General features: G+C 51.5%; 1 protein-coding gene across 1 annotated transcript in view; it reads left to right on the plus strand.

Moving 5' to 3' along the window:
* The first annotated feature begins 6,848 nt into the window (after positions 1-6,848).
* POLR1A (RNA polymerase I subunit A) overlaps positions 6,849-24,987 on the plus strand; it is a 144,289-nt gene continuing 126,150 nt past the window's right edge. The window contains exons 1-6 of the mRNA XM_076064594.1: positions 6,849-7,120; positions 8,073-8,277; positions 11,566-11,715; positions 16,910-17,263; positions 20,471-20,587; positions 23,074-23,159. Of these exons, the coding sequence (XP_075920709.1) occupies positions 7,044-7,120; positions 8,073-8,277; positions 11,566-11,715; positions 16,910-17,263; positions 20,471-20,587; positions 23,074-23,159 (989 nt within the window). The 5' untranslated portion in view covers positions 6,849-7,043. The remainder of the gene's footprint in view (positions 7,121-8,072; positions 8,278-11,565; positions 11,716-16,909; positions 17,264-20,470; positions 20,588-23,073; positions 23,160-24,987) is intronic.

The raw sequence follows: 24,987 nt of genomic DNA on the forward strand, positions 1-24,987 counted from the left end.
TAAGTCTGTGGGTCTCTGTGTGATGGTGGTGAGTCTATGGGTCTCTGTGTGGTGAGTCTGTGGGTCTCTGTGTGGTGGTGGTGAGTCTGTGGGTCTCTGTGTGGTGAGTCTATGGGTCTCTGTGTGGTGAGTCTATGGGACTCTCTGTGGTGAGTCTGTGGGTCTCTGTGTGGTGAATCTGTGGGTCTCTGTGTGGTGAGTCTGTGGGTCCCTGTGTGGTGAGTCTATGGGACTCTCTGTGGTGAGTCTGTGGGTCTCTGTGTGGTGAATCTGTGGGTCTCTGTGTGGTGAGTCTGTGGGTCTCTGTGTGATGAGTCTGTGGGTCTCTGTGTGGTGAGTCTATGGGTCTCTATGTGGTGAGTCTATGGGTCCCTGTGTGGTGAGTGTGTGGGTCTCTGTGTGATGAGTAAATGGGTCTCTGTGTGGTGAGTCTGTGGGTCTCTATGTGGTGAGTCTATGGGTCCCTGTGTGGTGAATCTGTGGGTCTCTGTGTGGTGAGTCTATGGGTCTCTATGTGCTGAGTCTATGGGTCTCTGTGTGATGAGTCTGTGGGTCTCTGTGTGATGAGTTTGTGGGTCTCTGTGTGGTGAGTCTGTGGGTCTCTGTGTGGTGAGTCTATAGGTCTCTGTGTGGTGAGTCTATGGGTCTCTGTGTGGTGAGTCTGTGGGTCTCTGTGTGGTGAGTCTGTGGGTCTCTGTGTGGTGAGTCTGTGGGTCTCTGTGTGGTGAGTCTGTGGGTCTCTGTGTGGTGAGTCTATGGCTCTCTGTGTGGTGAGTCTATGGGTCTCTGTGTGGTGAGTCTATGGGTCTCTGTGTGGTGAGTCTGTGGGTCTCTGTGTGATGAGTCTATGGGTCTCTGTGTGGTGAGTCTATGGCTCTCTGTGTGATGAGACTGTGGGTCTCTGTGTGGTGAGTCTGTGGCTCTTTGTGTGGTGAGTCTGTGGGTCTCTGTGTGATGAGTCTATGGCTCTCTGTGTGATGAGTCTATGGGTTCTAGATTTGAAGCTTTCGTGTCTGCAAGGATCCATACTCTTTGCTCCTATTCGGTAAAGTCACGTAGTAGGTAAAAAAAGCAAAACAACAAAAATCACGACGTTCCGGCCACAACACAAGCGGCCTTCTTCAGGTGAAGGGGAGCGTGCTGTCCAGAGGACAGCGTTGGAGTGAAGAAAGTCCAGCGCAGGTCCTTTTAAGCTGTGTGGGAGGAAACAAAACGCTTTGACAAAGGAACTTGGCATAAAATGACCGAAAAGCACAAGAGGCCCGGCAAGGAGGGGGTGGAGGGGAGTTTACAAATTTTGGTGTTAAGTGAAATGAGCTGCTATGAACTTTTGGTATATCACTGCTTGGATAAATATACCGTATCGTTGAAAATTCGTTGAAATGTTTGGTATGATTTAGAACATCTTTCCAATGGAAAGCAATAAAATAATAAAATATATATTTTAATTCGGTAGGCTCGCATGACATTGACTTCTCCAAGACGGAGGTTCTCTGCAAGCCATCTGGCTACCGTGAGAGATTCGTTCATGAGGCTATCCCACGTGCACAAGCACGGAGACAATTTCAACCGAGAAGATGGATTCTGGGCTTAGCAATCATTGGAAAGATTTGAAGAACCATTTCAGGTCTTAATTGATTGTTCACGCTTACGGTGGCTTTCAGACAGCATACATTAAATTTTCGTCTCCACCCCTCCTCTTTTCAGAACATAGATGGACTCGTCCTTCTAAACAAACTGCCAAATCGCTGCGCGTGGCGCTGATGTTTTTTTTTTTATAAATAAATAAATAACACACCCCGTTTAAAAATAAATAACTTTATGCAAACCGGCACACCTGATGACGACCGTTTGTGTTATGGTCGAAACGTCGTGAGAATTTTTATTGTTTTATATATATTTTATTATTTTTTATTGTTTCCCTTCAACGTGGTGACTTTACCGAAAGAGCTAAGAATATGAATTACTGCAGTCACGAAAGCCTTAAATAAAAAATCTTTCCAATGGTTGCTTAATTTGAAACCATCCTCTCGGTTGAAATTGTGTCCGTGTTTGTAGATCCGGATTGCCTCGTGGACAAATCTCTGATAAAAACCCGTGGGTTTGCAGAGGACCTTGGTATCGGAGAAAACAATATCGTGATCACCCACAGCATTGTAACAGTGATCAGCCGCGGCAGAAGAATTCGTTCTGCCGTGTTTCAAATCTGATTTGTGCTCGCGAATTCGGTCGGAGACATGTCGCTTTGTCTCCCCGATATAGCAATCACCGCAGGTACAACTCAATTTGTAAGTCAGGAATGACATCCTTCACGGATGGGATCAGGTCACGGATTTTGTGTACTGTATTGAACCGGACCAGGATCTTGTGTCTGTTTAGGATTTTGGAGAACTTTTTAGTAACGCCTGCTATATATGGTAGTCTGATGGTTTTGACCGGAGTATCAAGTGGTTGTTTCTGTATGGAGGGAGAGACAGCTTGGCGGATGGTACGGTCAGAGTATCCGTTTCTCTTGAGGGCCAGGTGTACATGTTTTAATTCACTGGCCAGGTGGTGTTGGTCCGAAATGCAATGAGCCCTGTGGTATAACGTTTTGATGAGAGAGTTCTTTTGAGCTGGGTGGTGTTGGTGGGAATCAGGTTTCAAGTAGGAATCTGTGTGGGTGGGTTTCCTGTAGACAGAATGCTCCAGTGAGCCATCAGGTCTCCTCTCAAACAGAACATCTAAGAATGGCAGCTTGCCATCTTTCTCCACTTCCATGGTGAATTTGATGGCGGGATGTCTAGAATTGATGTGGTCTAGGAAAAGATTCAGAGCCGGGAGGCCATGTGGCCAAATGACAAAAGTGTCATCCACATATCTCTTCCACAGGGAAGGTCTGAGGGTGGAAGTCTGGATGGCGTACGATTCAAATTTCTCCATGAAAACATTGGCTATCACTGGTGACGAGGGAGAACCCATGGGGGTAACCCTCATTTTGTTTGTAGAAGGAGCCATTCCAAGTAAAGTAGGTATTGTTGAGGCAGTGCCTAACCAGCGCAGGTGTATCGGGGTCTAGTCCATGTTGGACCAAAATTTTCAATTATTTCAATGGTATCAGGTACTGGGACCTTGGTGAACAGAGAGACCGCATCGAAGCTGACAAGGACATCGTACAACGTCTTTGACCATAGAGACCAATTGGGCCGAGTTAAGTACTGCTGAGGCGGTCTTGCCAGTGAAAGGCGGCAAGGTATCTGACAGAAAACGGGCTAGTCTATAGGTAGGGGAGTTGATCGTGGATACGATGGGTCGTAGTGGAGTGCCTTCTTTATGAATCTTGGGGAGACCATAGGATCTAGGGGGTCTTGCAGCAGAAGGTTTTAAGGAGGGACGTTTAGTTGGGTCGATTAGGGAGGTCGAAATTTGCGATGATCTTGTTGTTTTTTATAGTTGGGCTATTGGTAGGGTCATTTTTAATTTTTTGAGTAACTTCCATCGTTGAGCAGGTTCTGGATTTTGTTGTTGTACGAATCTTTATCCATAATTACAGTAGCGTTGCCTTTGTCGGCTGAGAGGATGACTATATCACTTCTGTTTTTTTTAATTCGCGAGTTCAGAGCGTTCATTTCTGCTGGTGTTGCTAATGGGTTTCTTAGCATTCTTAAGAATAGTGGCTATTTCAGCTCTCGCGACGTATGCTTGGATGTGTCCCACGCCCTTGAGGGCTACATCGACCTGAGAGATGATATCATCTACTGGTACGTGGTTTGGGGTGACAGCAAAAATTGAGCCCCCTAGCCAGTACCGTTTTCAGATTGTCCAGAAATCGGGGTGCTACTCTGATCGATGACGATTTTGTTGACGTCTAGTTTCGTTATACGTGCGACTGGGTTCTCCTTCGATAGGTGGTCGTATTTAGAAATCAGGTTAGCTTTGCATTTGACTGACAGTGAATCGGCAGAGGAAGCAGTCATGTTGTCTACGTGATTCCAATCAGAAGGTGACATTTCTTCGTGCTCACGTTAAATGAGCTTGTAGGAGAGTCCTGTCTAAAGTATCGAGTTCAAATCGGAGTAGCCTTATCCCCTCTGAGATTAAAGATAGGGCTGGCCTTAAACCGAATCTGTTTAGAATTCGGCGGAAGACGCAGCAGCAGCAGTGAGTGTGAGAGTGGCATCCCAAACTCTCACGGTGGTGCTAATGTACTTTTTATTTAAATGCTAATTCTCAGCTTCATGATAAAGGTGTTTTGTGGAGTTAGATCGCCTTGTTTATAAATGTGTGTCGTAACCCTCCACCACCCGACACGGCCAATCAGCAACAACAACAAAAGTATCACTTTGACAAAAGGACGCTCCAGCGCTGTCCTACCAGACGGTCTCGTCCCCTTCACCTGATGAAGGCCGCTTGTGTTGTGGCCGAAACGTCGTGAGAATATTACCGTGTTATTTTATTTTTTTATCAATTCGTCATTTTGTTATCATCCTACGTGGCGGTGACTTTACCGAAAGAACCAAAGCAAGATTGAATCCTTGCGGTCACGGAAGCTTTAAAATCGAAAAGTGAATAGACATAAATAGTTCGCTACTTCAGCCCGCCGGTGTGTGTTGCCGAAGAGTGAATCCACAACATTTACAGGTTTTTTGAGTTGTACCGTGACGTTACCGCTGGTCTAATTGCATCCAGCATCATCGCCGGGCGATCCGCCGGAATGGTAAAAGCTCTCGCTTAGCTCGCCGGTCTTGAGGCCGCGTCGGGTGGTGGAGGGTTACGACGCAATCTATAAATCAACGCGATCTAACTCCGCAAAAAAAAACCTTTATTACGAAGAATATTGGTCGCGAAAGCCTGCTACGTGTTAAAAGTTATTCTAAGCTTGCACACCATTAGATTTAATGCTGATTTCCTTTGTCAAGGCGTTTTTTTGTGCTTTCTGTTTACCCCCTCACAGCCTAAAGGAGGCGACCCGCGCTGGACTTTCTTCACTCCAACGCTGTCCTCTGGACAGCACGGTCCCTTCACCTGATGAAGGCCGCTTGTGTTGTGGCCGGAACGTCGTGATTTTTGTTGTTTTGTTTTTTGTTGTTGTACCTACTACGTGACTTTACCGAATAGGAGCAAAGAGTATGGATCCTTGCAGACACGAAAGCTTCAAATCTAGAAGTGTGGGTAATCTCGTGATGGTTAATCTCAGTTGATTAACTTTGGACCATACCAACTCTGCCGTTCAGCCGGAGGGGTGTTCTAATATCATCTACTGTTAGTATAAAAACATTTAATTAACGTAGATTAACCCGACCTCTTAGTAACTTATAAGAATTTAGAACGACGAATATTGTTTACATTTATTAGATAAGCATTTGTGGGGAAAAATTATATTAGGTTTGGTAGTGTGGTTAATATCATGATGGTTAATCTCAGTTGATTAACTTTGGACCGTACCAACTCTGCCGTTCAGCTGGAGGGGTGTTCTGATATCATCTACTGTTTATATATAAACATTTAATTAACGTAGATTAACCCGACCTCTTAGTAACTTATAACAATTTAGAACGACGAATATTGTTTACATTTATTAGTTAAGCATTTGTGGGGAATTTTTTTATATGAGGTTGGTAGTGTGGTTAATATCATGATGGTTAATCTCAGTTGGTTTCGTCCACCCAACAGCTAGCTTTGGACCGTACCAACTCTGCCGTTCAGCTAGAGGGGTGTTCTAATATCATCTACTGTTTATATATAAACATTTAATTAACGTAGATTAACCCGTCCTCTTGGTAACGTATAACACTTTAGAACGACTAATATTGTTTACATTTATGAGATAAACATTTGTGGGAAAAATTCTATTAGGTTGGTAGTGTGGTTAATATCATGATGGTTGATCTCAGTTGGTTTCGTCCACCCAACTGCTAGCTTTGGACCGTACCAACTCTGCCGTTCAGCTGGAGGGGTGTTCGAATATCATCTGCTGTATATATAAACATTTAATTAACGTAGATTAACCCGTCCTCTTAGTAACTTATATAATTTAAAACGACGAATAGTGTTTACATTTATGAGATAAACATTTGCGGGGAAAAAATTATATTAAGTTGGTAGTGTGGTTAATATCATGATGGTTAATCTCAGTTGGTTTCGTCCACCCAATTGTTAGCTTTGGACCGTAGCAACTCTGCCGTTCAGCTGGAGGGGTGTTCTAATATCATCTACTGTTTATATATAAACATTTAATTAACGTAGATTAACCCGTCCTCTTAGTAACGTATAATAATTTAAAACGACTAATATTGTTTACATTTATGAGATAAACATTTGTGGGGAAAAATTTATATGAGGTTGGCAGTGTGGTTAATATCGTGATGGTTCATCTCAGTTGGTTTCGTCCACCCAACTGCTAGCTTTGGACCGTACCAACTCTGCCGTTAAGCTGGAGGGGTGTTCTAATATCATCTACTGTATATATAAACATTTAATTAACGTAGATTAACCCGACCTCTTAGTAACTTATAATACTTTAGAACGACGGAATATTGTTTACATTTATGAGATAAACATTTGTGGGAAAAAATTATATTAGGTTTGGTAGTGTGGTTAATATCATGATGGTTAATCTCAGTTGGTTTCGTCCAACCATGCTAGTTTCGGACCGTACCAACTCTGCCGTTCAGCTAGGGGGGTGTTCTAATATCATCTACTGTTTATATATAAACATTTAATTAACGTAGATTAACCCGACCTCTTAGTAACTTATAACAATTTAGAACGACGGAATATTGTTTACATTTATGAGATAAACATTTGTGTATGTACGTATGTATGCGTGGTGTGTGTGTGGTGTGTGGTGGTGGTGGTGGGAGGGGTGTACGTGGCGAGTTGGTATCGCCCACAACGCGTCTCGCTTGACCCACGTGTTAGCCGCTAAAAGCGGCAACTGAGTTCACCCTTAACGATTTATCTCCTATCTCATAAAACAAATAAACTCGCTAGGATTACGGCGCCTTTCACGGCGGGTTGGTGGGTGAAGATTCTGAAGGTTTTTGTGCACCGGCAAAAATAAAATGTCGGTCCAGAAGGAGTTGCCGTGGCGTCGGCTTTCTTCGGTCGGCTTCAGCGTCTACAGCGCCCGGGAGATCAGGTCAGGCGAGGCCGAGGCTCCGCTACGGTGTTAGGCCTCGGGTGCGGAGCGCGCTCTTAAAATTAATTTACTAACGCGGGGTGGAGTGGGTGAGTGGGTGGGTGGGTGGAAGAGTGGGTGGGTGGAAGAGTGGGTGGGTGGAAGAGTGGGTGGGTGAGTGGAAGAGTGGGTGGGTGAGTGGAAGAGTGGGTGGGTGAGTGGAAGAGTGGGTGGGTGAGTGGAAGGGTGGATGGGTGAGTGGAAGGGTGGGTGACTGAGTGAGTAGGTGAGTGAGTAGGTGAGTGAGTGAGTGCATGAGTGAGTGAGTGGGTGAGTGAGTGGGTGAGTGAGTGAGTGGGTGGATGGGTGAGTGGGTGGGTGGGTGGATGGGTGAGTGGGTGGGTGGGTGGGTGGAAGAGTGGGTGAGTGGGTGGAAGAGTGGGTGGATGAGTGGAAGGGTGGGTGGGTGAGTGGGTGAGTGGAAGGGTGAGTGGGTGAGTGAGTGAGTGAGTGGGTGGAAGGGTGGGTGAGTGGGTGGGTGGGTGAGTGAGTGGGTGCGTGGTGAGTGAGTGGGTGCGTGGTGAGTGAGTGAGTGGTGGGTGAGTGGTGAGTGAGTGGTGGGTGAGTGGGTGGGTGGGTGAGTGGGTGGGTGAGTGGGTGGGTGGGTGAGTGGGTGGGTGAGTGGGTGGGTGGGTGGGTTAGTGAGTGGGTGGGTGAGTGAGTGAGTGAGTAGGTGAGTGAGTGAGTAGGTGAGTGAGTGGGTGAGTGAGTGGGTGGGTGGGTTAGTGAGTGGGTGGGTGAGTGAGTGAGTGAGTAGGTGAGTGAGTAGGTGAGTGAGTGGGTGAGTGAGTGAGTAGGTGAGTAGGTGAGTGAGTGAGTGAGTAGGTGAGTGAGTGAGTAGGTGAGTGGGTGTATGGGCGACTTATATTGGTTGAGTTTGGAGTATCCCTCCCTCCCCCTCCCCACCTTACAGGGAGCTGAGCGTCAAGGAGGTGACCAGCCCCGTCGTGATGGACGCTCTGGGCAACGCGGCCCCCGATGGCCTCTACGATTCAGCCATGGGGCCCGCTCAGTCAAGGGACGTCTGCTCCACGTGCCGACTGGGATACTCTCACTGCCCCGGCCACCTGGGCCACGTGGAGCTGCCCCTGCCCGTGTACAACCCCCTGTACTTTCACGTGAGTGGTGGTGGTGGGTGGTGGTGGTGGTGGTGGGGAGAGATGGGTGAGTGGATGGGTGAGTGGGTGAGTGAGTGAGTGGGTGGGTGAGTGAGTGGGTGGATGGATGAGTGGGTGAGTGGATGAGTGAGTGAGTGAGTGGGTGAGTGAGTGGGTGAGTGAGTGGGTGAGTGGATGGGTGAGTGAGTGGGTGAGTGGATGGGTGAGTGAGTGGATGGGTGAGTGAGTGGATGGGTGAGTGAGTGGATGGGTGAGTGAGTGAGTGAGTGGGTGAGTGAGTGGGTGGGTGAGTGGGTGAGTGAGTGAGTGGATGGGTGAGTGAGTGGGTGAGTGAATGAGTGAGTGAGTGGGTGAGTGAGTGAGTGGATGGGTGAGTGAGTGGGTGAGTTGAGGGTGAGTGAGTCTGCTCCACGTGCCGACTGGGATACTCTCACTGCCCCGGCCACCTGGGCCACGTGGAGCTGCCCCTGCCCGTGTACAACCCCCTGTACTTTCACGTGAGTGGTGGGGGGTGGTGGAGATGGGGAGAGATGGGTGAGTGGATGGGTGAGTGGGTGGGTGAGTGGGTGAGTGGATGGGTGAGTGGGTGAGTGGATGGGTGAGTGAGTGGGTGGATGGGTGAGTGAGTGGGTGAGTTGAGGGTGAGTGAGTGGATGGGTGAGTGGGTGAGTGGATAGGTGAGTGGGTGAGTGGATGGGTGAGTGAGTGGGTGAGTTGAGGGTGAGTGAGTGGATGGGTGAGTGGGTGGGTGGGTGAGTGAGTGAGTGAGTGGATGGGTGAGTGAGTGAGTGGGTGGGTGAGTGAGTGAGTGGGTGGGTGAGTGAGTGAGTGGGTGGGTGAGTGAGTGAGTGGGTGGGTGAGTGGATGAGTGAGTTGAGGGTGAGTGAGTGAGTGAGTTGAGGGTGAGTGAGTGAGTGAGAGGGTGAGTGAGTGAGTGAGAGGGTGAGTGAGTGAGTGAGTGGGTGAGTGAGTGAGTGAGAGGGTGAGTGAGTGGGTGAGTGAGTTGAGGGTGAGTGAGTCTGCTCCACGTGCCGACTGGGATACTCTCACTGCCCCGGCCACCTGGGCCACGTGGAGCTGCCCCTGCCCGTGTACAACCCCCTGTACTTTCACGTGAGTGGTGGTGGGGGGTGGTGGTGGTGGTGGTGGGGAGAGATGGGTGAGTGGATGGGTGAGTGGGTGAGTGAGTGTGTGGGTGAGTGAGTGGGTGAGTAAGTGAGTGGTTGAGTGGGTGAGTGAGTGAGTGGGTGATTGGATGGGTGAGTGAGTGGGTGAGTTGAGGGTGAGTGAGTGGATGGGTGAGTGAGTGAGTGGGTGAGTGGGTGAGTGAGTGGGTGAGTGAGTGGGTGGGTGAGTGAGTGAGTGGATGGGTGAGTGGATGGGTGAGTGAGTGAGTGAGTGGGTGGGTGAGTGAGTGAGTGGGTGGATGGGTGAGTGGATGGGTGAGTGAGTGAGTGAGTGGGTGGGTGAGTGAGTGAGTGGGTGAGTGGATGAGTGAGTTGAGGGTGAGTGAGTCTGCTCCACGTGCCGACTGGGATACTCTCACTGCCCCGGCCACCTGGGCCACGTGGAGCTGCCCCTGCCCGTGTACAACCCCCTGTACTTTCACGTGAGTGGTGGGGGGTGGTGGAGGTGGTGGGGAGAGATGGGTGAGTGGATGGGTGAGTGGGTGAGTGAGTGTGTGGGTGAGTGAGTGGGTGAGTAAGTGAGTGGTTGAGTGGGTGAGTGAGTGAGTGGGTGATTGGATGGGTGAGTGAGTGGGTGAGTTGAGGGTGAGTGAGTGGATGGGTGAGTGAGTGAGTGGGTGAGTGGGTGAGTGAGTGGGTGAGTGAGTGGGTGGGTGAGTGAGTGAGTGGATGGGTGAGTGGATGGGTGAGTGAGTGAGTGAGTGGGTGGGTGAGTGAGTAAGTGAGTGGATGGGTGAGTGGATGGGTGAGTGAGTGAGTGAGTGGGTGGGTGAGTGAGTGAGTGGGTGGGTGAGTGGATGAGTGAGTTGAGGGTGAGTGAGTCTGCTCCACGTGCCGACTGGGATACTCTCACTGCCCCGGCCACCTGGGCCACGTGGAGCTGCCCCTGCCCGTGTACAACCCCCTGTACTTTCACGTGAGTGGTGGTGGTGGGTGGTGGTGGTGGTGGTGGGGAGAGATGGGTGAGTGGATGGGTGAGTGGGTGAGTGAGTGTGTGGGTGAGTGAGTGGGTGGATGGATGAGTGGGTGAGTGGATGAGTGAGTGAGTGGGTGAGTGAGTGGGTGAGTGAGTGGGTGAGTGGATGGGTGAGTGAGTGGGTGAGTGGATGGTTGAGTGAGTGAGTGAGTGGGTGAGTGGATGGGTGAGTGAGTGGATGGGTGAGTGAGTGAGTGAGTGGGTGAGTGGGTGGGTGGGTGAGTGGGTGAGTGAGTGAGTGGATGGGTGAGTGAGTGGGTGAGTGAATGAGTGAGTGAGTGGGTGAGTGAGTGAGTGGATGGGTGAGTGAGTGGGTGAGTTGAGGGTGAGTGAGTCTGCTCCACGTGCCGACTGGGATACTCTCACTGCCCCGGCCACCTGGGCCACGTGGAGCTGCCCCTGCCCGTGTACAACCCCCTGTACTTTCACGTGAGTGGTGGTGGTGGTGGAGATGGGGAGAGATGGGTGAGTGAGTGAGTGGGTGAGTGGATGAGTGGGTGGGTGAGTGAGTGGGTGGATGGATGAGTGGGTGAGTGGATGAGTGAGTGAGTGGGTGAGTGAGTGGGTGAGTGAGTGGGTGAGTGGATGGGTGAGTGAGTGGGTGAGTGGATGGTTGAGTGAGTGAGTGAGTGGGTGAGTGGATGGGTGAGTGAGTGGATGGGTGAGTGAGTGAGTGAGTGGGTGAGTGGGTGGGTGGGTGAGTGGGTGAGTGAGTGAGTGGATGGGTGAGTGAGTGGGTGAGTGAATGAGTGAGTGAGTGGGTGAGTGAGTGAGTGGATGGGTGAGTGAGTGGGTGAGTTGAGGGTGAGTGAGTCTGCTCCACGTGCCGACTGGGATACTCTCACTGCCCCGGCCACCTGGGCCACGTGGAGCTGCCCCTGCCCGTGTACAACCCCCTGTACTTTCACGTGAGTGGTGGTGGGGGGTGGTGGTGGTGGTGGGGAGAGAGATGGAGAGATGGGGGTGGAGATGGGGGTGGTGGTGGACGGAGAGAGAGATAGATAGAGAGAGATGTACAGAGAGAGATGTATACAGAGAGATAGATACAGAGAGATGTACACAGAGAGATAACCTCCCCATCTCCCCCCTCCCCATCTCCCCCCCCATCTCCTCCCCCCGCTCCAGCTGCTGCACCAGCTGCTGCGAGGCAGTTGCCTGAGCTGCCACCACCTCACGTGCCCACGGGATCAGCTGACCCTGCTGTTGGCACAGATGTGTGCACTTGACTGTGGAGAGGTGGGAGTCACCTACGCCTTGGAAGACCTCCTGAAACAGGTCAGTCACTCAGTCAGTCACTCAGTCAGTCAGTCAGTCACTCAGTCAGTCACTCAGTCAGTCACTCAGTCAGTCAGTTGCTGGCACAGATGTCTGCACTTGACTGTGGAGAGGTGGGAGTCACCTACGCCTTGGAAGACCTCCTGAAACAGGTCAGTCACTCAGTCAGTCACTCGGTCAGTCAGTCAGTCACTCAGTCAGTCACTCAGTCAGTCACTCAGTCAGTCAGTCAGTCACTCAGTCAGTCGCTGGCACAGATGTCTGCACTTGACTGTGGAGAGGTGGGAGTCACCTACGCCTTGGAAGACCTCCTGAAACAGGTACCCGTTCAGTCACCTACTCAGTCACTCAGTCACTCAGTCAGTCACTCAGTCAGTCATTCACTCAGTCAGTCACTCAGTCAGTCAGTCACTCAGTCACTCAGTCAGTCGCTGGTACAGATGTGTGCACTTGACTGTGGAGAGGTGGGAGTCACCTACGCCTTGGAAGACCTCCTGAAGCAGGTCAGTCACTCAGTCAGTCACTCAGTCAGTCACTCAGTCAGTCACTCAGTCAGTCACTCAGTCAGTCAGTCACTCAGTCAGTCAGTCAGTCACTCAGTCAGTTGCTGGCACAGATGTGTGCACTTGACTGTGGAGAGGTGGGAGTCACCTACGCCTTGGAAGACCTCCTGAAGCAGGTCAGTCACTCAGTGACTCAGTCAGTCACTCAGTCAGTCACTCAGTCAGTCACTCAGTCAGTCAGTCACTCAGTCAGTCAGTCAGTCACTCAGTCAGTTGCTGGCACAGATGTGTGCACTTGACTGTGGAGAGGTGGGAGTCACCTACGCCTTGGAAGACCTCCTGAAGCAGGTCAGTCACTCAGTGACTCAGTCAGTCACTCAGTCAGTCACTCAGTCAGTCACTCAGTCAGTCAGTCACTCAGTCAGTCAGTCAGTCACTCAGTCAGTTGCTGGCACAGATGTGTGCACTTGACTGTGGAGAGGTGGGAGTCACCTACGCCTTGGAAGACCTCCTGAAACAGGTACCCGTTCAGTCACTCAGTCAGTCAGTCGCTCAGTCACTCAGTCAGTCACTCAGTCAGTCACTCAGTCAGTCACTCATTCAGTCACTCAGTCAGTCAGTCGCTGGCACAGATGTGTGCACTTGACTGTGGAGAGGTGGGAGTCACCTACGCCTTGGAAAACCTCCTGAAACAGGTCAGTCACTCAGTCAGTCACTCGGTCAGTCAGTCAGTCACTCAGTCAGTCACTCAGTCAGTCACTCAGTCAGTCAGTCAGTCACTCAGTCAGTCGCTGGTACAGATGTCTGCACTTGACTGTGGAGAGGTGGGAGTCACCTACGCCTTGGAAGACCTCCTGAAACAGGTACCCGTTCAGTCACCTACTCAGTCACTCAGTCACTCAGTCACTCAGTCAGTCATTCACTCAGTCAGTCACTCAGTCAGTCAGTCACTCAGTCAGTCACTCAGTCAGTCGCTGGTACAGATGTGTGCACTTGACTGTGGAGAGGTGGGAGTCACCTACGCCTTGGAAGACCTGAAGCAGGTCAGTCACTCAGTCACTCAGTCACTCAGTCAGTCACTCAGTCACTCAGTCACTCAGTCAGTCACTCAGTCAGTCACTCAGTCAGTCACTCAGTCAGTCAGTCGCTGGTACAGATGTGTGCACTTGACTGTGGTGAGGTGGGAGTCACCTACGCCTTGGAAGACCTCCTGAAGCAGGTACCTGCTTAGTCAGTCAGTCAGTCACTCAGTCAGTCAGTCACTCACTCAGTCACTCAGTCAGTCACTCACTCAGTCAGTCAGTCAGTCGCTCGGTCGCTCAGTCAGTCAGTCGCTCAGTCAGTCATTCAGTCACTCAGTCAGTCACTCAGTCATTCGCTGGCACAGATGTGTGCACTTGACTGTGGAGAGGTGGGAGTCACCTACGCCTTGGAAGACCTCCTGAAACAGGTCAGTCACTCAGTCACTCAGTCACTTGGTCAGTCAGTCAGTCAGTCGCTCAGTCAGTCACTCAGTCAGTCACTCAGTCACTCAGTCAGTCACTCAGTCAGTCACTCACTCAGTCAGTCACTCAGTCAGTCACTCAGTCAGTCACTCAGTCAGTCGCTGGTACAGATGTGTGCACTTGACTGTGGAGAGGTGGGAGTCACCTACGCCTTGGAAGACCTCCTGAAGCAGGTACCCGTTCAGTCACTCAGTCAGTCAGTCACTCAGTCAGTCACTCAGTCAGTCAGTCACTCAGTCAGTCACTCAGTCACTCAGTCAGTCAGTCAGTCACTCAGTCAGTCACTCAGTCACTCAGTCAGTCACTCAGTCAGTCACTCAGTCACTCAGTCAGTCACTCAGTCAGTCACTCCGTCAGTCACTCAGTCAGTCGCTGGTACAGATGTGTGCACTTGACTGTGGTGAGGTGGGAGTCACCTACGCCTTGGAAGACCTCCTGAAGCAGGTACCTGTTCAGTCAGTCAGTCAGTCACTCAGTCAGTCACTCAGTCAGTCACTCAGTCGCTCAGTCAGTCACTCAGTCACTCAGTCAGTCACTCAGTCAGTCACTCAGTCAGTCAGTCGCTGGTACAGATGTGTGCACTTGACTGTGGTGAGGTGGGAGTCACCTACGCCTTGGAAGACCTCCTGAAGCAGGTCAGTCACTCAGTCACTCAGTCAGTCAGTCACTCAGTCAGTCAGTCAGTCACTCAGTCAGTCGCTCGGTCACTCAGTCAGTCAGTCAGTCAGTCGCTCAGTCAGTCGCTGGTACAGATGTGTGTACTTGACTGTGGAGAGGTGGGAGTCACCTACACCTTGGAAGACCTCCTGAAACAGGTACCAGTTCAGTCAGTCAGTCAGTCACTTGGTCAGTCAGTCAGTCACTCAGTCACTCAGTCAGTCAGTCGCTTGGTCACTCAGTCAGTCAGTCACTCAGTCACTCAGTCAGTCAGTCGCTGAGTCAGTCAGTCACTCAGTCAGTCACTCAGTCACTCAGTCAGTCAGTCACTCAGTCACTCAGTCAGTCACTCAGTCAGTCAGTCGCTCGCTCAGTCACTTGCTCAGTCACTCGCTCAGTCAGTCACTCAGTCACTCAGTCAGTCAGTCACTCAGTCAGTCGCTGGCACAGATGTGTGCACTTGACTGTGGAGAGGTGGGAGTCACCTACGCCTTGGAAGACCTCCTGAAACAGGTACCTGTTCAGTCAGTCAGTCAGTCAGTCAGTCACTTGGTCAGTCAGTCAGTCAGTCACTCAGTCACTCAGTCAGTCAGTCAGTCGCTCGCTCAGTCACTCACTCAGTCACTCGCTCAGTCAGTCACTCAGTCAGTCACTCAGTCAGTCACTCAGTCGCTCAGTCAGTCACTCAGTCACTCAGTCAGTCACTCAGTCAGTCACTCAGTCAGTCACTCAGTCAGTCAGTCGCTGGTACAGATGTGTGCACTTGACTGTGGTGAGGTGGGAGTCACCTACGCCTTGGAAGACCTCCTGAAGCAGGTCAGTCACTCAGTCACTCAGTCAGTCAGTCACTCAGTCAGTCACTCAGTCAGTCAGTCACTCAGTCAGTCGCTCGGTCACTCAGTCAGTCAGTCAGTCAGTCGCTCAGTCAGTCGCTGGTACAGATGTGTGTACTTGACTGTGGAGAGGTGGGAGTCACCTACACCTTGGAAGACCTCCTGAAACAGGTACCAGTTCAGTCAGTCAGTCAGTCAGTCACTTGGTCAGTCAGTCAGTCACTCAGTCACTCAGTCAGTCAGTCGCTTGGTCACTCAGTCAGTCAGTCAGTCGCTGAGTCAGTCAGTCACTCAGTCAGTCACTCAGTCACTCAGTCAGTCAGTCACTCAGTCACTCAGTCAGTCACTCAGTCAGTCAGTCGCTCGCTCAGTCACTCGCTCAGTCACTCGCTCAGTCAGTCACTCAGTCACTCAGTCAGTTAGTCACTCAGTCAGTCGCTGGCACAGATGTGTGCACTTGACTGTGGAGAGGTGGGAGTCACCTACGCCTTGGAAGACCTCCTGAAACAGGTACCCGTTCAGTCAGTCAGTCAGTCACTTGGTCAGTCAGTCAGTCACTCAGTCACTCAGTCAGTCAGTCGCTCGCTCAGTCACTCGCTCAGTCACTCGCTCAGTCAGTCACTCAGTCAGTCACTCAGTCAGTCGCTCAGTCACTCAGTCAGTCACTCAGTCAGTCAGTCGCTTAGTCAGTCAGTCGCTGGTACAGATGTGTGCACTTGACTGTGGAGAGGTGGGAGTCACCTACGCCTTGGAAGACCTCCTGAAACAGGTCAGTCACTCAGTCACTCAGTCACTCAGTCAGTCAGTCACTCGCTCAGTCGCTCGCTCAGTCAGTCACTCAGTAACTCAGTCAGTCACTCAGTCAGTCAGTCAATCACTCAGTCAGTCGCTTGTTCAGTCGTTCAGTCAGTCAGTCACTCAGTCAGTCAGTCAGTCACTCAGTCAGTCAGTCAGTCAGTCGCTTGGTCAGTCAGTCACTCAGTCAGTCGCTGGTACAGATGTGTGCACTTGACTGTGGTGAGGTGGGAGTCACCTACGCCTTGGAAGACCTCCTGAAGCAGGTACCTGCTTAGTCAGTCACTCAGTCAGTCACTCAGTCACTCAGTCGCTCGGTTGCTCAGTCAGTCACTCACTCAGTCAGTCACTCAGTCAGTCAGTCACTCAGTCAGTCACTCAGTCAGTCGCTGGTACAGATGTGTGCACTTGACTGTGGAGAGGTGGGAGTCACCTACGCCTTGGAAGACCTCCTGAAGCAGGTCAGTCACTCAGTCACTCAGTCAGTCAGTCACTCAGTCAGTCACTCAGTCAGTCACTCAGTCAGTCGCTCGGTCACTCAGTCAGTCAGTCAGTCAGTCGCTCAGTCAGTCGCTGGTACAGATGTGTGTACTTGACTGTGGAGAGGTGGGAGTCACCTACACCTTGGAAGACCTCCTGAAACAGGTACCAGTTCAGTCAGTCAGTCAGTCACTTGGTCAGTCAGTCAGTCAGTCACTCAGTCACTCAGTCAGTCAGTCGCTTGGTCACTCAGTCAGTCAGTCAGTCAGTCGCTGAGTCAGTCAGTCACTCAGTCAGTCACTCAGTCACTCAGTCAGTCAGTCACTCAGTCACTCAGTCAGTCACTCAGTCAGTCAGTCGCTCGCTCAGTCACTCGCTCAGTCACTCGCTCAGTCAGTCACTCAGTCACTCAGTCAGTTAGTCACTCAGTCAGTCGCTGGCACAGATGTGTGCACTTGACTGTGGAGAGGTGGGAGTCACCTACGCCTTGGAAGACCTCCTGAAACAGGTACCCGTTCAGTCAGTCAGTCAGTCACTTGGTCAGTCAGTCAGTCAGTCACTCAGTCACTCAGTCAGTCAGTCAGTCGCTCGCTCAGTCACTCGCTCAGTCACTCGCTCAGTCAGTCACTCAGTCAGTCACTCAGTCAGTTGCTCGGTCACTCAGTCAGTCACTCAGTCAGTCAGTCGCTTAGTCAGTCAGTCGCTGGTACAGATGTGTGCACTTGACTGTGGAGAGGTGGGAGTCACCTACGCCTTGGAAGACCTCCTGAAACAGGTCAGTCACTCAGTCACTCAGTCACTCAGTCAGTCAGTCACTCGCTCAGTCGCTCGCTCAGTCAGTCACTCAGTAACTCAGTCAGTCACTCAGTCAGTCAGTCAATCACTCAGTCAGTCGCTTGTTCAGTCGTTCAGTCAGTCAGTCACTCAGTCAGTCAGTCAGTCAGTCACTCAGTCAGTCAGTCAGTCGCTTGGTCAGTCAGTCACTCAGTCAGTCGCTGGTACAGATGTGTGCACTTGACTGTGGTGAGGTTGGAGTCACCTACGCCTTGGAAGACCTCCTGAAGCAGGTACCTGCTTAGTCAGTCACTCAGTCAGTCACTCAGTCACTCAGTCGCTCGGTTGCTCAGTCAGTCACTCACTCAGTCAGTCACTCAGTCAGTCGCTCAGTCAGTCAGTCGCTTGGTCAGTCAGTCACTCAGTCGCTCAGTCAGTCAGTCAGTCAGTCACTCAGTCACTCAGTTAGTCATTCGCTGAGTCAGTCACTCAGTCACTCAGTCAGTCACTCAGTCAGTCACTCAGTCAGTCAGTCAGTCAGTCGCTGAGTCACTCAGTCAGTCAGTCACTCAGTCAGTCAGTCGCTCGGTCGCTCAGTCAGTCAGTCGCTCGCTCAGTCGCTCGCTCAGTCAGTCACTCAGTCACTCAGTCAGTCAGTCGCTTGGTCAGTCAGTCACTCAGTAAGTCACCCACTCACTCACCGACCCACTCATCACTCACCCACTCACTCACCCACTCACTCACTCACTCACCCACTCACTCACCCACTCACTCACTCACCCACCCACCCACCCACTCACTCACTCACTCACCCACTCACTCACTCACCGACTCACTTACTCACCCACTCACTCACTCACCCACCCACCCACTCACTCACCCACTCACTCACTCACTCACCCACTCACTCACCCACTCACTCACTCACCCACTCACTCACCACCCACTCACTCACCCACTCACCCACTCACCCACTCACTCACCCACCCACCCACTCACCCACCCACCCACTCACCCACCCACTCACTCACTGACCCACCCACTCACCCACTCACTCACCCCCTCACCCACTCACTCACTCACCCACTCACTCACCCACCCACTCACTCACCCACTCACCCACTCACCCACCCACTCACTCACCCACCCACTCACTCACCCACCCACTCACTCACTCACTCACCCACTCACTCACTCACCCACTCACCCACCCACTCACTCACCCACCCACCAACTCACTCACTCACCCACCCACCCACTCACTCACCCACCCACTCACCCACCCACTCACTCACCCACTCACTCACCCACTCACCCACTCACCCACCCACTCACTCACCCACTCACTCACCCACCCACCCACTCACTCACCCACCCACTCACTCACCCACCCACTCACCCACCCACCCACTCACCCATCCACTCACTCACCCACCCACTCACTCACCCACTCACTCACCCACCCACTCACCCACCCACCCACTCACTCACCCACTCACCCACCCACCCACCCACTCACTCACCCACCCACTCACCCACCCACCCACTGACTCACTCACCCACGCACTTACCCACCCACTCACTCACCCATTCACTCACCCACTCACTCACCGACTCACTCACCCACTCACTCACCCACTCACCCACTCACTCACTCACCCACTCACTCACCCACCCACTCACTCACCCACCCACCCACTCACTCACCCACTCACTCACCCACTCACCCACTCACTCACTCACCCACCCACCCACTCACTCACTCACTCACCCACTCACTCACTCACTCACCCACTCACTCACCCACTCACTCACTCACCCACCCACTCACCCACTCACTCACCCCCTCACCCACTCACTCACTCACCCACTCACTCACCCACCCACTCACCCACCCACTCACCCACCCACTCACTCACTCACCCACTCACTCACCCACCCACTCACTCACCCACCCACCCACCCACTCACTCACCCACCCACTCACCCACCCACTCACTCACCCACTCACTCACCCACCCACTCACCCACCCACTCACTCACCCACTCACTCACCCACTCACCCACTCACCCACCCACCCACTCACTCACCCACTCACTCACCCACTCACCCACTCACCCACCCACTCACTCACTCACCCACCCACTCACTCACCCACCCACCCACTCACTCACTCACCCACCCACCCACTCACTCACTCACTCACCCACTCACCCACCCACTCACTCACCCACCCACTCACCCACCCACCCACTCACTCACCCACTCACTCACCCACCCACTCACTCACCCACTCACTCACCCACTCACTCACCCACTCACCCACTCACTCACCCACCCACTCACTCACACACCCACCCACCCACCCACTCACCCACCCACCCACCCACTCACCCACTCATTCACCCACTCACTCACCCACCCACTCACTCACCCACTCACTCACTCACCCACCCACCCATTCACCCACTCACTCACCCACTCACTCACCACTCACCCACCCACTCACTCACTCACCCACTCACTCACCCACCCACTCACCCACCCACTCACTCACTCACACACCCACTCACCCACTCACTCACCACCCACCCACTCACTCACTCACCCACCCACTCACTCACCCACCCACTCACCCACTCACTCACCCACTCACTCACCCACCCACTCACCCACTCACTCACTCACCCACTCACTCACTCACCCACTCACTCACTCACCCACCCACCCACCCACTCACTCACCCACTCACCACCCACCCACTCACTCATCCACTCACTCACCCACTCACTCACCCACCCACTCACCCACTCACCACCCACCCACTCACTCACCCACCCACTCACTCACCCACCCCCCCACTCACCCACCCACCCACTCACCCACCCACTCACCACCCACCCACTCACTCACCCACCCACTCACTCACCCACCCCCCCACTCACCCACCCACTCACTCACCCACCCACTCACCCACTCACTCACTCACTCACCCACTCACTCACCCACCCACTCACCCACTCACTCACTCACTCACCCACTCACCCACCCACCCACCCACCCACTCACCCACCCACCCACCCACTCACCCACCCACCCACCCACTCACTCACCCACTCACCCACTCACTCACCCACCCACCCACCCACCCACTCACTCACTCACCCACCCTCACCCACCCACTCACTCACCACTCACCCTCACCAGATGCTGAGTCACGACGAGGCTGTGCCTGAGGAGGAGGTCCGTAGGCGTCTCAACTCCCTCGTCAACTCCGTCACCTCATCACCATCCTCTAGCAAGCGCAGCAAGGCACATGACGAGGTGGGTGGGTGGGTGAGTGGGTGGGTGGGTGGGTGAGTGGGTGCGTGGGTGGGTGGGTGGGTGAGTGGGTGAGTGCGTGGGTGGGTGGGTGGGTGAGTGGGTGAGTGAGTGAGTGAGTGGGTGAGTGGGTTTGTGAGTGGGTGGGTGAGTGGGTAAGTGAGTGGGTGGGTGAGTGGGTAAGTGAGTGGGTGGGTGAGTGGGTTTGTGAGTGGGTGAGTGAGTGGGTGGGTGGGTGAATTGGTGGGTGGGTGAGTGAGTGAGTGAGTTGGTGAGTGGGTGAGTGAGTGAGTGAGTGGGTGGGTGGGTGAGTGGGTGGGTGAGTGAGTGGGTGGGTGGGTGGGTGGGTGAGTGGGTGGGTGGGTGAGTGAGTGAGTGGGTGGGTGGGTGGGTGAGTGGGTGGGTGAGTGAGTGGGTGAATTGGTGGGTGAGGGGGTGAGTGATGAGACTCTATGCATCTCTACGGGTCTCCATGTATCTCTATGTATATCTATGTGTCTGTGTGTGTGTGTGTGTGTCTGTGTGTGTGTGTGTGTCTGTGTGTGTCTATGTGTGTGTGTCTGTGTGTGAGTGTGTGTGTCTGGCAAAACAACCCCCTACCTCCTCACGGTGCCGGACGGGAAACTCTGTCGTGGACAGTGCTGTGGGGGGAGAGCCAATTCCGATTGGCTCCTCCCCTCATGGCGTCTGTGTCCACCACAGGGGCTAAATGGGGGCTCTGGACGGGTGCGAGGGGCTGGTAACCCCTCCACCTTCAATTAATTACCACGAAACCACGACTGAAATATGTAACTAATAAGCTTGTGCCGGAGTTTGTAACAACTTCAGGGGCATCTCACTCCTCAGTGTCCCGGGAAAGGTCCTGGCAAGGATTATTCAACCATCGCCTTGCCAGGCACGCTGAGGAGAGGCTTGCGGAGCCCCAATGCGGTTTCAGGAAAGGGCGGTCCTGCACAGATGCCATATTTTCTGTCCGTCTGCTACAGCAGAGGTGTAGGGAATTCCAGCAAGACCTACATCTCTGCTTTATTGACCTGGTCAAGGCCTATGATACCATCAGTAGGCCTGGGCTCTGGGTTGTTCTTCGTGCTTTTGGAGTCCCTGACCCTCTGCTCACGATCATTTAGGACCTTCATGATGGTGAGCGGGCCCGGGTAAAACTACGTGGCCGGGAGTCAGAGCCATTCCCTGTACACCTTGGGGTGCGACAGGGATGTCCTCTGGCTCCCACATTATTTAACATCTATTTTGACCACGTAGTTCGTGAAGCCTTCAATAGCTGTACCGGGGGAATCTCCATATGGTACAGATATAATGGGAGGCTGATCGATGCCCGGGTGCGGTCAAGGGATGGCTCCCTATTGCTCAACCACGTTATGTATGCCGATGATTTGGTAATAGCTGCTCATTCAGAGGAGGAGTTGGAGACGCTGCTGCTGAGACTGGAGCGTGCCACTAAGAGATGGGGTCTTACCATCAGCCCCACCAAAACTAAGCACCTGCCTGGGTATTTTGTACCATCGGACACTCCACCCCCACAACTCCCAATCGGTAATGGGGCAGTTGTGGAGAGAGTGGAGAGTTTTCCATACCTGGGCAGTGTGCTTATGACTGGCTCCAGTTTAACAGCAGAGGTCTCACTCCGAATCAGTCTAGCGGTAATATCTTTTCATCGGTTGCTTAACGCTGTGTGGAAGCTACCTGGTCTGTCGCTCCGCACTAAGCTTCAGGTCTTCTCGGCCACGGTCATTCCCTCTCTTCTCTACGCTTGTGAAACGTGGACCCCCCTAATGGAACATCTTCGCCGGTTAGAAACATTTAGGCTGGCCTGCCTACGATCCATCCTAGGTTTAACCAGACTGGATTGTGTGAGGAGCTCACAAATCCTTGAAAGATGTGGGCAAGGTCCCATCGGTGAGCTCCTCCGGCAGGCAAGGCTGCGTTGGCTGGGTCATGTAGCCCGCATGCCCAGCCACCGCATGCCGAAACAGCTTTTGTTCGGCCGGATCGAGGGGGCTAAACGGGCGCGGCACGGGCTAGAGAAGAGATGGAGTGATGTGGTACAGGAGGACGTGGAGCTGAGTGGACTTGCCGATGACCGGTACCAGCGGTGTCAAGATCGGCCTCTGTGGAGGAGGCTTGTGAAGGATGCTACTGGGCAGTTGGAGGCAGTCGCCCTCCAACAACAACGGAGGGCGGAGGAGCGACGCTCAGAACAACGAGCGGAGCGCCGGGTGGCTAAAGCACAGCAGGTTGGCACAGTAGGGGGCACAGGTGGTGCATCAGCCAGTCATCTCAGTCAGTCGACCCGTGGCACCTGGGTCTGCCCCGTGACCTCCTGCCAGCGGGCGTTCGACACTTCACGTGGCCTCAGGGTGCACATAGCCTGGCACAAGCGTCGTGGTGACGTCACCACCACTTAGTGGTGAATGGCGGTTGTTGTTGTGTAGTGTGTGTCTATGTGTCTGTGTGTGTTGTTGTTGTAACAGGTGAAGAATGTGTGTGAGTGTCGCCTGACGCTCCTCACACGCTTCTGGAAGTGTCAGATGAAGTCTCGGCCCTGCAGCCTCTGCAGGTGAGAGCAGCAATAACAACAACAACAATTACAACATCAACAACATCAACAACTTCATCATCAACAACATCAACAACATCATAAACAACAACAATTACAACATCAACAACAACATCAACATCAACAACTTCATCATCAACAACATCAACAACATCATCATCAACAACATCAACAACATCAACATCATCATCAACAACAACATCAACAACATCAACAACAACAACATCATCAGCATCAACAACATCATCATCAACAACATCATCATCAACACCAACAACAACAACATCAACAACATCATCAACATCATCAACAACAACAACTTCATCAACATCATCATCAACAACACCAACATCATCATCAACAACATCAACATCAACAACATCAACATCATCGTCATCATCAACAACACCAACATCATCATCAACAACATCATCATCATCAACAACAACAACAACATCAACATCATCATCATCAACAACACCAACAACAACACCAACAACAACATCATCAACATCATCATCAACAACACCAACATCATAAACAACATCAACAACAACATCATCAACATCAACAACATCATCAACATCAACAACAACATCATCATCATCAACATCATCAACATCAACAACAACATCATCATCAACAACACCAACATCATAAACAACATCAACAACAACATCATCAACATCATCAACAACAACAACATCATCAACATCAACAACAACAACATCATCAACATCAACAACATCAACAACATCATCAACATCAACAACATCAACAACAACATCATCAACATCAACAACAACATCATCATCAACAACACCAACATCATAAACAACATGAACAACAACATCATCAACATCATAAACAACATCAACAACATCAACAACAACATCAACAACATCATCAACAACATCAACATCATCATCAACAACACCATCATCAACAACACCATCATCAACATCAACAACATCATCAACAACATCAACAACAACATCAACAACATCAACAACAACATCATCAACAACAACATCATCAACATCAACAACAACAACATGTCTCTTTTTGTTTGCATTCTGACTGCTTGTGTTGTGGTTATTGCAGACACGATGCCTTGAATAAAGGTGTCAGTTTTTTGTGTGCCAGTTAAAAGGGTAAAACCTATTTCTATAAGAATATTTCAGTTTTGTGTGCCAGTTAAAAGGGTAAAACCTATTTCTATAAGAATATTTCAGTTTTGTGTGCCGGTTAAAAGGGTAAAAACCTATTTCTATAAGAATATTTCAGTTTTGTGTGCCAGTTAAAAGGGTAAAAACCTATTCCTATATCTTGTTACTGGCAAAGGAGAGGTCTCATAATGTAAATGCTCAACCCGAGCCCTCAATAACTCTGATAGTTCGCTGTTTTTTGAGCTGTACGCCTTTTGGCGTCTTCTGGTCCAACACCAGCGGAGAGACTTAAAGGGGCTCTAAGAAAAGCTGTCTCTGGTGTGGACCAATCAAATTCAAGGACAATGCCAATATCATTATTATTATTATCAGAGTTGTCTTTATGTTTGTGTTTTTGACTGCTTGTGTTGTGGTTATTGCAGACACGACGCCTTGAATTAAGGTGTCAGTTTTTTGTGCCAGTTAAAAGGGTAAAAACCTATTTCTATAAGGGAGATTTCAGTTTTGTGTGCCAGTTAAAAGGGTAAAAACCTATTTCTATAAGGAGATTTGAGTTTTGTCTGCCGGTTAAAAGGGTAAAAACCTATTTCTATAAGAATATTTCAGTTTTGTGTGCCAGTTAAAAGGGTAAAAACCTATTCCTATAAGAATATTTCAGT

The sequence above is a fragment of the Petromyzon marinus genome, unplaced genomic scaffold (genome assembly GCF_048934315.1).
Source record: "Petromyzon marinus isolate PM22_M1 ecotype Great Lakes invasive population unplaced genomic scaffold, UKy_Petmar_22M1.pri1.0 PM_Scaffold_54, whole genome shotgun sequence".
Lineage (NCBI taxonomy): Eukaryota > Metazoa > Chordata > Hyperoartia > Petromyzontiformes > Petromyzontidae > Petromyzon > Petromyzon marinus.